The sequence below is a fragment of the Clytia hemisphaerica genome, unplaced genomic scaffold, assembly GCF_902728285.1.
Source record: "Clytia hemisphaerica strain Z4C2 unplaced genomic scaffold, Clytia hemisphaerica genome assembly, whole genome shotgun sequence".
NCBI lineage: Eukaryota > Metazoa > Cnidaria > Hydrozoa > Leptothecata > Clytiidae > Clytia > Clytia hemisphaerica.
In genome coordinates this window covers 2,256,155-2,271,342 of record NW_027103836.1, presented here as the reverse complement: position 1 = coordinate 2,271,342, position 15,188 = coordinate 2,256,155, and the positions used below count along the sequence as shown (strand labels likewise).

Below are 15,188 nucleotides of genomic sequence, written 5' to 3'. Positions count from 1 at the left end.
AAATGACGTCTTCCGTCTTGGACAAAGAACACCCTACTGTTTTTCCCACTGGAGCTTGATTTACAAAGTAAACGTCATGTAAAAAACTCACGAAATTGACCTTTTTGAGCTTGAAGGAGAAAAATGCCCGTTTTAAGAAATATTTCCCCCCTCTAGGAGGAAATATTTAAATACTAATTTGTACCAACTAATGACAAAAATGGTTATATGAAAAGATAATTTCTATAAAACTAATAATAAAGTGAAACTTAAAAATTTTAGGTACATATTTTACAAAGGCAAATATTTTTTAGGTTTATTTAATTAATTGAGGATTTTTAAGCTTAGTATTTTCGGGAATTTGATTCCAAAGTAAGCCTCCACAAAATAAAAAGGATTGTGTTCCGAAACGATGGGAGGTAGCCTTGGGTATTGACATCAAGACTTTGTTTCGCAAATGAAACTTGATTGTTTTTTAGTTATAAACCTGCTGCATTAATTCAGGAGTTAATTTTCTATCAGATTTGAAAACCTCACAAAGTAAAAAGCGAAGATGATGGGGGGCAATCAAATTTGATTTTTCATTTATGAATTCCGGGGGATAAAAACTTTATAATACCGAAATTCCGAAGCAAATATTCATGGATTTCCGATACCAAAACAACTTCAGTATTTCGAAATACCGAAGGAATTTTGCCGAATTTCCAAAATCCCGAAGAAAAAAGGGTCGATTGCGATTTGTTGGCAGACCAGAGCCGTCCATTCGAACTGTGTATTTGTCAAATTGATGAACTTCAACAACTTTTCTGTTTTGTCCCATTTGTGTGGGTGGGGTCCATGTTGGTTCTAGACCATAACATGGTCACCAATTTTAAGTGGCAGGAGTTGTTTGGTGTGTTCGGACCATCGTTCAGAAGCAATCATATGGCGATGACGTAAGGCGTCTTCTCGTTTGTTCAAAGTGTCCACCCATGTGGGGTGGGGTCTGTAGCGTCCAGGTTGAATTGGGATGAAATCCTTGACAGTTTTCCCGAAGATGCACATCGCAGGTGAAAGACCGGTCGATGGATCTTGGCAGTTGCGGTATTTTAGTAGTGCTCTTTGTAATTTATCTGTGTCCAAATTACCATTGGGGCCAGTGTTTTCAGTGATCAGTCGTTTTGCTGTCTTGACACCAATTTCGGCTGTGCAATTCGAATGTGGGAAAAGCTACCGAAGAAAATCGTTGATGGACTCCCCCGTTCTTCAAGAATGTGGTGGTGGCGTGTGATTTGAATTCTGGTCCTTCATCTGATGCTAGCTCCTCAGGGAAAGCAAAAGTGGAGAACTGTTTGCGAAGACAATCTATCAGGTCTTTCGATCCTTCTTGAGCGCGATCAATGGTTGGCCAATTTGACTATCTGTCTACTGTTATCAGGTAATGTTGGCCTTCATGCTGAAAGAAGTCGGCACAGATAAGTTGAAATGGATATTCTGGAGATGGTGCTGGATATGGAGGCGAGCTTGGTTGCGATGGAGCGTTTCTGTTGGATATCTTTGGTGATGCCTGCCCAGAATACTGATGACTTAGCACGAGATATCATCATACCAGTGCTTTGGTGGGCTGCATGAAGGGAATTCAGGGTCTGGGCTCTAAGTGACGGTGGGATGATAATCCTGTGGTTGTATAATACGACTCCGTCAACGTAATGGAGATCATTTCTGTAGTGATGTTATTGTTGGATGTCTAGTGGAAGGTCCTCTTTCTTGTTTGGGAATCCATCTTCCAGTGCTTTGATGAGGTACATCATGGATACACTGCTTTGTGTAGCAACCTTCACCATGTTCCATGTAATTGCTTGAAAGGTGGATCCAATGGACAAGATTTCATCATCATCCCCGGTGTCTTTAGGTGCTTCACCAACTGGGTATCTGGAGAATGTGTTTGATATGATGTTCTTCAGGCCAGGGATGTGAGTGATAGTGAATTTGAATGGAAGAGTCTTTTCTTTGAGGTCCCTCAGACGAGTGTTCGGGGTGTCATTCAGAGATCTTTTTTTGAAGATTTTGAGAAGGGGTTTATAAACAGGTTGGCTTGTTCTTGTCAAAAATGGTGACGTCCTCTGCAATTTGGTTGACGATGAGCTATTTGGATAGTTGGAATGTCTCGTCCAATTGTTTGGTCCATATGAAAGGTGTATTTGGACGAAGGAGTTGTCGGAATGGTTGGAGTATTTCAGCAGATGGGAAAGCATAAGATACTTGATTGATCAAGCCAAACCATGATCGGATATCGTGGATGTTGCCAGGGGTCGGGAAGTCCTCAATTCGAAGAATCTTCTACACGGTTTGACGTTGTGCAGGGTTATATCAAAGCCAGCAAACGTGACACAATCTTGAGCAAATTGGACTTTATCAGGATTGAGTGTGACACTATTTCTCTCTAATAAATCCAAGTAGTCGACAGCTTGAAAGAAACTAGCTTCAATGTCATTTGCCCAGAGTAGTGAGTCGTCGATGCATTTGGTCTTGTCTGGAACGTCCGAGACTATTTCATCCAGTCTTCTGGTATATCCGTCATCAGAAGCGATGTAGCCTTGGGGTGTAACCTTGTATCTGTATCTTCCCCAGGGGGTGATGAAGGTGGTCAGATGACGATCGTTTAGCTCAAGTGGGATGCTGCGGTAGCCATTCCTAGCAATCAAAGATACTCTTCTTCTTCTCGGAGGGAACTAGGCAGGCCTGGTGGAATGGTGACATCGTGTGATGGGTTTCCCTGGTGGCATTTGCATTGAGCGCCTGGAAGTCAACGGTTCTTCGAGGTGTGCCATCCTTCTTTGCACAGACCACCATTCTATGGCACCAGGTAACAGGAGGTTCCCTGACTGGGACATGTTCTATTACCCTCGTATGATCCCCAGTTCCACACACGCTTGTTTGCTGAGGAGGAATCTGTTGGTTACTTCAGTTGCGTAAACCACTTGTCTTGTCACTTTGGTGTCACCATTGGCTGAACGTCCCTTGATGAGGAGAATGGCAGCTCCAAGGATTGGCATAGAATTGTTATTGGCCACCTTGATTTTCATTGTTGCTGGTATCAGGTCTTCTTCTCCCAGGCCAAGTCTTTGCAGGTATTCGGCACTAATGACACAACTCTGACATCCTGTATCAGCCATTGCTTCAAATATTGATGTGGTGTGCTTTGTCTCATCAAGATGGTACCCAAGTCTTGAGTAATCTTCAGCTGCCACCGAGATGGAGAGCTTGATGTATGGCTGTGGCTGGGAATCTCTCTTGATCCATCTGTCTGTGTATAAGTGGTGGTCGAGAGCAGTGGACGATGAAAGAGCTTTGTTTGTGTTGGAGGTTGTAGAACAAAGGAAAGATTCCAATACTGACGCTTCAGTGGTTGCCTTGTTCTTTTGTCTGCAAACCACTGCCAAGTGATGGCTCTTCTGGCAGTGATCACATGTTTTGTTGAATGCTGGACACTTTATCTTTCTGATGGTTGATGATGAGTTCCCTTCTTGCCGCAGTTTACAGGACCCTTCTTTGACCTGTTCTCGCTGGTTTCTTTTGTATTGGCTGATTCCAGCTGCTTGTACGAACGAATAAGGTGATAAACTTTATACCTGTATAGTTCGGGGCTAACCCGATGTGGAGAAGCTTTGGGTAGCAGTTATAGCCGGTTGTGCTGGACCAAACAGATGCAACACGATTTGTAACAGCAGAGTTTCCAGTTGATATGATAGTAGAGATGCCAGTCTGAGTATAGCAGAGTTGCCAGTTTATGTGATGTAGCAGAGTTGCCAGTTGATGTGACGTAGCAGAGTTGCTAGTTGAAGTGCATAGCAGACTTGCCAGTTAATGAACAGTTGATGGAGAGATGCAAGACTTGTGTACAGCCAGTGTGTCGTTGGAAGCTAGCTAGTTGGGTATATTGATGACCCAATCGTCAAGCTGAGCTTGCCTCTCGGATGTGTTGAGATATTCCTCCAATCCAGTTGATTATAAGTCAAACATAAATAATGACCAGGAGGTTTTTCTACTTTAGTAATATTTACATTAGTGAATGTTTGACTGAAACGATATAAAGAATATATACAATGAAGGTGATATATCTCTAATTTTTCATCCCAATTTTTCGTACAAAAAGAGTCATAACTTTTGATACATCAATTTAGAAAATTTTTTCGAACAACTCTAGATAGTTCAATCTTTAGCAAGATATTTAAAAAAAAATGGAAACAAAAAGGTCTCAAAACTCAAAATACAAATTTTATCTTGTTTCTTGTTTCTAAACGTAGACCAGAAATGACGACCACGACCAGCGACCACGACTAGCGACCAGATAAATTTGGGTTATCGAGTTTTTTCTCTTTCTCCAACGTAGAGTGTCTCTCCTAATCATTTGAATATATTTAATATTGAAGAGTAAGCTCACCCCAGTCTCATCTAATTAAAGCCACGTGCCAAATATGTAAAACAACCATTTCGACGCTCTTGGAGCTTATTATATGTCAATTTACAAAATATCACCCTCACGGTATTCTTAAGAAGTTCCCCTTAAATTTTCAATCTGATATTCTTATTAGCATTATATTCTATCAATCTTATAAAAAAGCCTTTAGAATTTAATACTCGAGTGGAGCTTGATTATGGTGTCAATTTCTATCCTTTTGTATTATCGGCATATCAATAATTAGTGGCACAAAACTTTTGAAAAGCTTTGAGAAGCTTTGTATTTCATAATTAGATTGTTATTTCTGTCGAAATTAGTCATTTTTTCAGCATAAAGACAATAGAATAATTGATTAGATCCATATCTCTAAAACTGGCCTTCCCAATTTTGTCGTACTGATAAGTTCTATCTATTCATACTAAAGGCATTTCATTCAACATGATTAAAATATTTCATTTAAATAAGCTTACAAGCATCATACTTAATGACCCTGTCAATATTTCTGTCAAATAGTGTCACTTCGTCAAGAAAATAACTGGTTATTTCAAAGGTCACTTTTTAGTATTCTGGGAACTTGATTTGAACATTCTCTACGGTGGAGAGAGATAAACTCGATAATCCAAATTTATCTGGTCGCCGGTCGTGGTCGCTGGTCATGGTCGCCATTTCTGGTCGATGTTTAGAAACTACCCACATAACTTTTTGAAGAAAATGAACACATATTTCTTAGGAGTTTCTAAACATCGACCAGAAATGGCGACCACGACCAGCGACCACGCCGACCAGATAAATTTGGGTTACTAGTTTTTCCTTATTCTCCACCGTAGAGTCTTTATCTTATGATCATTTATTTATCGAATTAAAGAGTAAAGCTGACCTCGTCTCACCTACAGTAATTATAAAGCCACGTGCAAAACGTATAGAGCAGCCATTTCAACGCTCTTGGAGCTTGATTAGAGTGTCAATTTCTATCCTTTTGTATTTTCAGCATCAAATTAATTAGTGGCAAAATTTGTGCTGGAATTAATTTAGGAAGCTTTATATTTGATCATCAAATCATTATTTTGTCAAAATAAGTCATTTTGACAATGTAAGGACAATAGAATAAATGATGAGATTGATATCTCTATAACCGGCCTTTTCAGATTTTTCCTACTGACAATTTCTATCTATTCATACTAAAAGGCATCTCATTCGATACAATTAAAATATTTGGTGTAATAAAGTTTACAGGCATCATACTTAATTGCCCTGTCAATATTTTTGTCAAAAAGTGTCACTTTGTCTAGAAAATGACTGGTAACGTCAAAAGTCACTTTTAGTATTCTCCAGCTAGAGTAATTCTCAGGCACGTAGTCAGTGGTTCATTTGAAAGCCACATCAGGACTCGATTTGGATGTTCTCTACGGTGGAGAATAAGGAAAAACTCGTTGGCCGGTCGTGGTAGATGGTCGTGGTCGCCATTTCTGGTCGATATTTAGAAACTCCCCATATTTTTCACTCTCCGTCGCTACACTTTACAACAAAATGTCAATTTATATAATACAAAAGGAGCGCATAAACTGTAAGACGGAGAGTTTGTTTATATTCTCTTAGAATAAGGGCAAATTAGAAGATATGAATTAGACAAAATAAAAAAAATTCTAAACAGTGTTTTGATTGGATTGTGTGTGTGCGTTTAGTTATGAAACGATCAAGTCATCGGACGAATAATTATTCTGATTATGCGAGTTTACGTCATCCCTCGCCGCAAAATTTGGATTTTTTTGTTGTTGTCAGTTGATAAGCTTTCTTTTATTTATACAAAAAAAAATTAAAAACTCAAATTCAATGAAATCCGTCACAGATAAAATTTAAGAAAAATAACATAATGTCAATTCAAAATTAAACCTAAAAACACAACGTAAAAAATTATTTACAATTTAAAAGCATTTGAAAAATTCTAAAAATTCTAAACTGATCAGTTGGTTAGACACTAAACAAATTTAGGGATGGATATTATATGAGCAAGGTATGACGAAATTAGGCTGCTTAGTTGTTTTACTTGAGAAATCGTAATTAATAAGCACTGTCAAATTTCCTGTTAATTTCCTATTCACTGAAGAAAAAAAGTTCCACTGGGGCTGTGAGGCAGGGGTGTATTTCTAAAATCAGTTTATGCCAAGTCAACTTGAGTGTATTTTCTACAGCAGAAACGGTTTTTGGCAAACTTTACAGTGGACAGAGCAAAGTATATCCATCCATTATATTCTAAAACCAACCCATGAAGGCTTAAGCATGAAGAGAATCAAATCAACTGTGAATATAAGGAATAAGAAATTTCATGACATGCTTAAGTTGAGGAATTCAAATTACGAATTTGGGATGGGGTAGAAAAACTAAATCTAAATACATTTTCAAACAAACCTTTCTTTCTGTATTCATAAATCTGGAATGTTAATATGAACATGAACATTTTTACAACCCTTAGAAATTTATGAAAGGGACCGTTAATGAGAACCACTTATCTATCTAGCGTAGTGAAAAAGCACCCACGGTCTTTAGATCGATTAGAAAGTAAATTGAAAAGGTTACTTAGGTGTTTTACAATTTTTTATTGTTTTTTTTATTTATACACAAAATTTTAAGATTCAAATCCAATGAAATCCGTCATAGATAAAATTTAAGGAAAATAAAATAATTTCAATTTTAAAATTAAACCTAAAAAACACAACGTAAAAAACTATTTACAATTTAAAAGCATTTGAAAAATTCTAAAAATTCTAAACTGATCAGTTGGTTGGACACTAAACAAACTTAGGGATGTTGATATCTATATGAACAAGGTATGACGAAATTAAACAGCTTAGCTGTTTTACTTGAGAAATCGTAATTAATAAGCACTGTCGAATTTCCATGCACAACTCAATGGTCCTCTGTTGATCCTAATATCTTCAAGTTTAGTAGGATTTTTGATCCATTCAATGGCTTGGGAAGCACTGACCATGTAAACATCTTGACGTGTTCCCAAGTAATCCAAAAACATCATCAATCCTAGAAAATTTGTAATGTTAACTTAAGTTTTTGTCAGCAACTTTTATGGTTTGTGCATGAAATCGAGATCTAGATCGTCATTTTCAGCACCAAACTTTGACTCAATACTGATGCATGAGGAAATTGATGAGGAGTTTTATAATATCAAAGGGGTTTTAAAGAATAACCATGGAATAACGGTATAGAGATAATGAAGAAGTCAAGTAAAAAAGGGAACGAAAATTCTATTTCTATACCCCTGTTTCACAGACCCACTGGAATCCCAGCCCCACTGAAAAATTTTCCCCAGTGGGAAATTACCCTGGAATTTCAGCCCCTCTGGGAGATTGACTTTGATTTCATCCCAACTCGAAAATCATTGTCTAAAATTGCACTCCAAAACCATCCCAACTAGATTTTTTAACCTTTGAGCAATAGAATTTCTACCCCCATTGAGATTTCAATAGGGAATTTTATCCCCACTGAAGAAAAAGGTTCTACCGGGTCTGTGAGGCAGGGGTGTATTTCTAAAATTAGTTTATGCCAAGTCGACTTTAGTGTAGTGTGTAGATTATTTTTCACAGCAGAAACGGTTTTTGGTGAATTTTACAGTGGACATTGCAGAGTATATCCATTGAAGTCTAAAAGCCACCCATGAACGCTTAAGCATGAAGAGAATCAAATCAACCGTAAATATAAGGAAGAACAAATTTCATGACATGTTTAAGCATTAAGGAATTCAAATTAAGAATTCGGGATGGAATAGATGAAATAAAGTTTCAAACAAACCTTTCTTTCTGTATTCATATGCTGGATGCATCATCCAAGACGCATGCGTAAATAAGGGAAAAGGTGCTGTACCCATGCTATAATGGTTTTCAAAATTCTTTTTAAAGAAATCGAAAACTCCTTCCGGTGTATTGCTCTTGAATCGATAACATGCATCAAACATCGAACATACTGCTGCAGTGTCTTTTAGCTGAAGCATTGGTACTTCCCAAAGTCCTGGGAAAGATTCTATAACAGAAATAAAAGTCTTTGAATAAACTAGAGTATTGAAATACATTATTAAACATTGAAAAAACTAAAACCAAAGGAAGGAACAAAACAGCATGAACTACAATCTTGGATTAGTTACTCTCCTTGGACGGTGGCCCCAATTTTTAGCTATAAGAAGAATTAAGTTTCCAAGAAAAAACCCATAATCTTGATAACTGACCGAGACTTTCACTATTCTCACATCGATTCTCTCTGGTTACTTACTTCTAGGACAAGGTCTAATGACACAATTCATTGGGCATCCTTCGTCCAATGTGAACGGCCAATATGGTTTTCCATTATGTGCTGGTAAAGTTGAATCATATAAAAAGCCATTCTCATACAGAACCTTGAACGTTCGATCGCCAGCCGTCTGCAAGAAGGGATTACGATATCCAACTACGTTGTCAATTCCAGCTTTTTCGAGTTTTTTCTTCATACCGACAATTTCTTCTACAAGTTCTTCTTCGGCAGCATTTTTCCACCATGTGGACGGTGTTCGATGAGATATTGTGTGCACTGCCATCTCGTGTCCTACAAAAGTAAGTAAGATTATTCATGTTGCGACTATCGATGGAGTTGGGTGTCAATCCCCTATTCTGTTTGTGCTAAAACCTTGGTTGTTGAATGCTAAGGTGGAGTGCCAAACGGACTCCCAGCTCCAAGTAACTTACCGGCTAGATTAGATTACCAAATCTAATCTACTCATTTACCGAGTTAACGGTAACCAGGGATCAAAAACCCAACCCTTGAATTTCGACGCCAAAGAGTCTGGGCTATCTGACCTGTGAAAACGCATTTACGATGTAATTTTTACAGACTTATTGGATGTATTAACACACCAGCTGAAGATTCTTGTTTTAAACGTTTTCAACGTTTATTTAACCGTTAATAGAACAATGTGTACCGCATCAACAAGACTTCCATTGTTAAATCTTCCATGTCTCACTATCTTGAAAATTCGAGTTACCTTTCATGTGAAGATTTTTAACAATAGCATAATTTGTTCCAATATCTGATACGAAGAATGTGGTTGTAATTGGGCATTTATTAGGATTCAATCGACCATCCAAAAGCTCTTTGAATAACATATTATTGACACCATTAACATTGTCATCAAATGTTAACATCACTATTTTTGGTGTTTGATTCCTCGGTAAACGTCCAGGTGTCTTGTAACTCAAACATCGGCAGTTCTCAATTGATTTACACATAGGACAGTCTATAAGGGCAAAGAAAAAGTTTAAATCAGTTTCATCCTTTAAAGGCTGAAAGATCTATCCAGATTGGAAAGAAGAAACAAAGGCTGTTCCGGAAAAGGATTCTATCCTACTCCAGGCAAAGGAAACGTTGGAATTCTACGTAAGTACGTGGGATGAACACCTCCAAATAATCTGAAAAATCAAGGGGTACAAAAAACTAGGCAAATATCGGTCTCTTAAGAATAGCGAAATATCCAAAGAGTTGTCAACAATTTTGGTAGAACTCAATTGGGTTGATCCTCTTGAACACGAGAAGATCTATAATATGTTAGTTTAAAATGGCTAACCTTCTTGCATCATTTGAGTTGTGGTAGTTGAAGTGGTCATTTTCATAGTAGTCCTCATTTTCGTTGTCATTTTCATTGTCGTTGTTGGTTTCATAGTTGTTGCTCTGCAGTTAGATTTTTCCCAAGGGAATGATTCACCAATACCGACACAAAATTTTCCAAAACAACTGTTTTTCATTGCGTTGTACTCCTCATCGTAAGACTCTCCGGGAGCATAATATTTTCCATCTTTTCCTTTGCACATGTTTGACACGGTTGTTGTTTCCATTTTAATGGTAGTTATTGTCGTTGTAGGGGTTGTTGTACTAGGTATTGGTGTGGTCGTTGTTGTCGTTGAAGGTTTCATTGTGGTTTCTCTACAATTAGATTTTTCCCAAGGAAAAGATTCTCCTATGCCGACACAAAACTTTCCAAAACAACTGTTTTTCATTGCGTTGTACTCCTCATCGTAAGACTCTCCGGGAGCATAATATTTTCCATCTTTTCCTTTGCACATGTTTGACACGGTTGTTTCCAGTTTAGTGGTAGTTATTGTTGTTGTCGGGGTTGTCGTAGTAGGCATTGGTGTGGTCGTTGTTGTCATTGTAGGTTTCATTGTGGTTTCTCTACAATTAGATTTTTCCCAAGGAAAAGATTGTCCTATGCCGACACAAAACTTTCCAAAACAACTGTTTTTCATCGCATTGTACTCCTCATCGTAAGACTCTCCTGGGGCATAATATTTTCCATCTTTTCCTTTGCACATGTTTGACATGGTCGTTGTTGTCGTTGGGGTGGTTGTAGTAGTTGTTGGAGTGGTCGTAGTAGTTGTGGGAGTGGTTGTTGTAGTTGTTGAAGTAGTGGTTGTTTCTCGACAGTTAGATTTTACCCAAGGGAATGATTTTCCATTACCTCCACAAAATTTCCCGTAACACGTGTTTTCATTCGGTTCGTATCCCTCATCAAAAGACTGACCTGGAGAATAGTATACTCCATTCTTTCCTTTACACATATTCAATGGAGTGGTCGTTGTAGTTGTTGTAGGGGTGGTCGTTGTAGTAGTGGTTGTTGTAGAAGTGGTCGTAGCTCTGCAGTTTGCTCTCTCCCATGGGAAAGACTGGCCATTTACACTGCAAAATTTGCCGAAACATCTATTCTCCATTGGATCATATTTTTCATCAAACGATTGACCAACAGAATAATACATTTCATTTTCTCCTTTACACATTGGTGATTGTGTTGTTGTTGTTGTTGTAGTTGTAGGAGTGGTGGTCGTTGTCGTTGTTGGAGTGGTGGTCGTTGTTGTTATTGTTCTACAATCAGATTTTTGCCATGGAAAAGATATTCCATTACTTCCACAGAAGCTACCATAGCAGGTGTTTTCCATTGGGTCATAACCTTCATCAAAGGTTTGACCTGTAGAATAATACATACCATTTTTTCCCATACATTTATTAGTAGGGGTGGTCATAGTCGTCGTTGTTGTAGTTGTCATTTTACAGTCAGATTTCTCCCATCGAAAAGATCGTCCACTAGAGCCACAGAATTCTCCGAAACATATATTCCTCATGCTGTCGTATCCCTCATCAAAAGATTTCCCTGCTGAATAATATTTGCCATCTTTACCCATACAACTGTCTTTTGACATCTTCTTGGGTGTGGTTTTCCGCATTGTAGTCATCAATCTATCTGTTGTTCTCATTGTAGGTTTCATAGTGGTCTGTTTGTTAACTGCCATTCCTGATCCACCTATTGGAAACGCAATACTTATTCAAAATGATTGGCTAAAATGCTGAAAATGAAAACCATTCGACATTCAGAAAAGGTCCTTAAACAGGTTTTCGTAGGATACCTAGTTGAACTTTGCTCCTTTTAGGCGGTAGAATTGACAAAAAAATTACCTATCTGTTACCTCTGTTTCATATTAGATGGCCGATATTAGAATATATTCAGGGAGGGGTAAGTTTGCCCTAAGTTTATCCATCGATACAAGTTCTTTTTCCTTTAATTTTAAATCGATCCATAGTATAAAGATCAATTTTGAATATCAAGGGCTTGGATTGACACGGATGTCAAGCAAGATTGGTTAGAAAGAGGAAAATAAAAACTTTTTTTATATGAAACGGGAACACTTGTGTAAAAATAAAACCTTTATTACATAAAAAGAAAAATATTCATAACACGTACCTGCTTTACAGTTAACGAAGAAAGGAAAATTGCATGATAACTTATCATTGTCCCAATGCAACCCTGGTGAACAAACACCGACGAATGGAACACCAGTGAGCTGATTGCATTGAACGTATTTACCACAATCGGTTGGATGGTTGTTCCAACGTTGCTTTCCAATACAAAAACCTAAAAATTGAAAGATAGAACATTTTAGCTTTGATAAGCTGGTGACTCTTAGCAAGAATTTCAAACTATGGGTCCGTGTATACTAGCTATATTTGTAATCTAATTTGCGAGACACAAAAATTAAAGCCTTAAATTTATCAAAATCTCCAAAAGGGAGTTAGTCTGCCACTTTCCAGTGACGCCAATCAAATGTGTGAAGTTTTTGTAATGATGCATATTAGACATTAAATACATCCAACCTCCGTAAACATTCACCTAATCAAGAGTTGATAGATATTTGCAAAATAAGATTGAATATTCATCAATAGACGATATCGGATTTAGATAAATGCAATGCATTCTGGTTTCTAGGGACTCTCAAAGGAATTATAATAGATCAATTATAATAGATTATAATTCCTTTGAGAGTCCCTAGAAACCAGAATGCATTGCATATATCTAAATCCGATATCGTCTATTGATATCATTTTAAAACTTACTTATAGGTAGATCATCAGCTGCTACAGCGATTGAAAAACTCCACACTAGTATCAGACCAACAAATAAATGGTGCAACAAAATCATCTTGATTGTCCAGTCAATTTAACAAGTTAAGCAATTTTGATAACTCGTTGTTCTTCGCCAAATGAAAGGTCCTTGATGATCTATATGTCAACTGTTGAGGGATTTTATACGCAAGCTCATCCGTGAGTAGAAAACATTACATCATGAAATAGTGGAAGCGTGCTTCTTTGTTTATTAGACCACTCTTCCGTCAATCTTGGCGATCTTGTTTTGATGTCAAAGCTGGTGAAAGATACCGATATTTGCCTGAAAATCTTCTCCATTTTGTATCTTTGTGCCTTTTTTATAAGAAACCTAAATTGAATAATAGAAAAGTCCTATTTGTATTCTATATCATCAAAGTTAATGGACGTAAAAATTTCAGACAGCAACGTTTTCCGAGATGTATGTTAAAGAAGATCAAATACCACGAATGAACATGGAATTTCAGGGGCTCCAAAAAAGCAAGAAATCTTGAATTTCATGTATATCCAAGTAATTGATAATGTATCTTTTTTATGTATACTGATTAATTTCTTACAATAAAAAATCATTTAATTATAATCTTCCAAAGGCAGAGCATGGAAGCGCTACATATAATTCAAGGATACTAATTAATACATTTAATCTGTATAATCTAACGAGGGAAGATGAAAAACTGCCTCTAGATAACAACACTCTGAAAGGCTTAAATTTTTATGTAAAGACTGCTTTGAAGTTGCCTTTTTTAAGTTGGCTTAATGAATCATAAACAGGGTCACGTATCGCTGAATAACTTGCAACAGAAAACAGGCTAAATAGGGAGCGGACAAAATGATCAAGACAATGGCTCTGGCTTCTAGAAGGAATTCATCATTTATTAGGGCTTTTGATTTAGCCTATAGAATAATTGCTGTTAGAACCCCCTCCGCCATCAAGACTTTTGATTTAGCCTATAGAAAGGTATTAAAAGTTGCACTTCAAAACTATCCCACTTGTTTTTTCGAGCTGGGAATACAATAGAATTTCTATCCCCATTGATATTTCGTTAGAAACTTTTATCTCACTGCAGGGAAGATTTCCACCGTGGTTATGGAGACGGCCTGCTACAATAACACATAATATTTCGAAAGTCCGTCTCCCAAATGATGAAAAATTTATCACTTTTTACCATTGAAGTAAAGTCTGTACAATACCTAATCGTTTTCGTCGGCCATACTTTTATTTGAATTCCCAAAATTCGCATATGCTGTAACGAAGTTTACGATAAAAAACCTGAAAGCTAAATATAGTTATTCTTTCTATGGGTGATATTTGAATGGTTTTTCTCAAAAGTTATTTTAATAGTCTTAGTATTCATCCAAAATCTGGACCACCAGCCTTAGCAGATCATCTTACGAAGGTTGTGTCGTAACAACGATAAATATTTTAGAGGCCATTGCTTCCACCTCGTGTCACGTGAGTGTTTTATGTGTATCAGTCAAATAGGTAATAATTCTAATGTACTTTCTTCTTTTATAAGAACAGCTTTACAAGAACAATGAGGGTCGAAATTGCCAATAAATAAGAACAATGTAAGAACAATGCTGAGCCTGGGATTACTCAATTTCAAGCAATTTAGGGAACAAAGTAGTGAAAATTGGGTATAAATCCTAAAATACTTCAATTTCACCGTATAGATAAGAACTTAATAAGAACAATTTGAGGCTCAAAGTGCCAAAAAAACAAGACAGTCAAGCCCCAGAAAGAATTTACTGGTTGTCATAAAAGAAAACGAGTTTCATTAAACAAGCTGTGATAAAACGGATTGGAACGGTGTGGATTTTATCTGTCCGCTATTTTCTAGTTGTTTTGTTATTTTTTGTTGAGATATTTCACAATTAGAAAAACGAACGCCGGTGATGCTGTCAAATGAAAATTAATGATTCTGAAGATTTAACATTTCGGCTCATATAAAGATTGAAATATCGGCTTATTAAAAAGGATAAAATCTAAAAATGCCATAGCACAGACTTAACACCGGGAAGAGATTTTTATCTTCAATAAAAAATGGATGCCGTCTGATCGCAAGAGTAGGAAGTCACTTAATTTCCTTTAACTTCTTTATACAGATTATAATCAGGATAGCTTTATATACTCGATATTTTTTGAAAATTTTCTTGAAAGTTCGCTTAACTGTTTGGTGAAAATATATGTTACTTTCTAAGATAAAGATCTTTCACTGAATCTTTTTTACGTTTAGTAGTTATGATTTAATTGGTACGGCTTTCATCTTAGACACCCCCTTCTCACAGACCCACTGGGAACCCT

The 15,188-nt window shown here is 37.0% G+C and overlaps 1 protein-coding gene across 1 annotated transcript; it reads right to left on the bottom strand.

The window, feature by feature from the left end:
• Positions 1-1,691: 1,691 nt before the first annotated feature.
• On the bottom strand, positions 1,692-12,920 carry LOC136807290 (uncharacterized). The gene is made up of 9 exons (XM_067063900.1): positions 12,836-12,920; positions 12,186-12,356; positions 10,020-11,747; positions 9,441-9,692; positions 8,696-9,004; positions 8,222-8,449; positions 2,863-3,553; positions 2,344-2,652; positions 1,692-2,010 (listed from the first exon to the last, which is right to left on the bottom strand). The coding sequence occupies exons 1-9, from the start codon at positions 12,918-12,920 to the stop codon at positions 1,692-1,694; spliced, it is 4,092 nt and encodes a 1,363-aa protein (XP_066920001.1).
• Between the last annotated feature and the right edge of the window lie 2,268 nt (positions 12,921-15,188).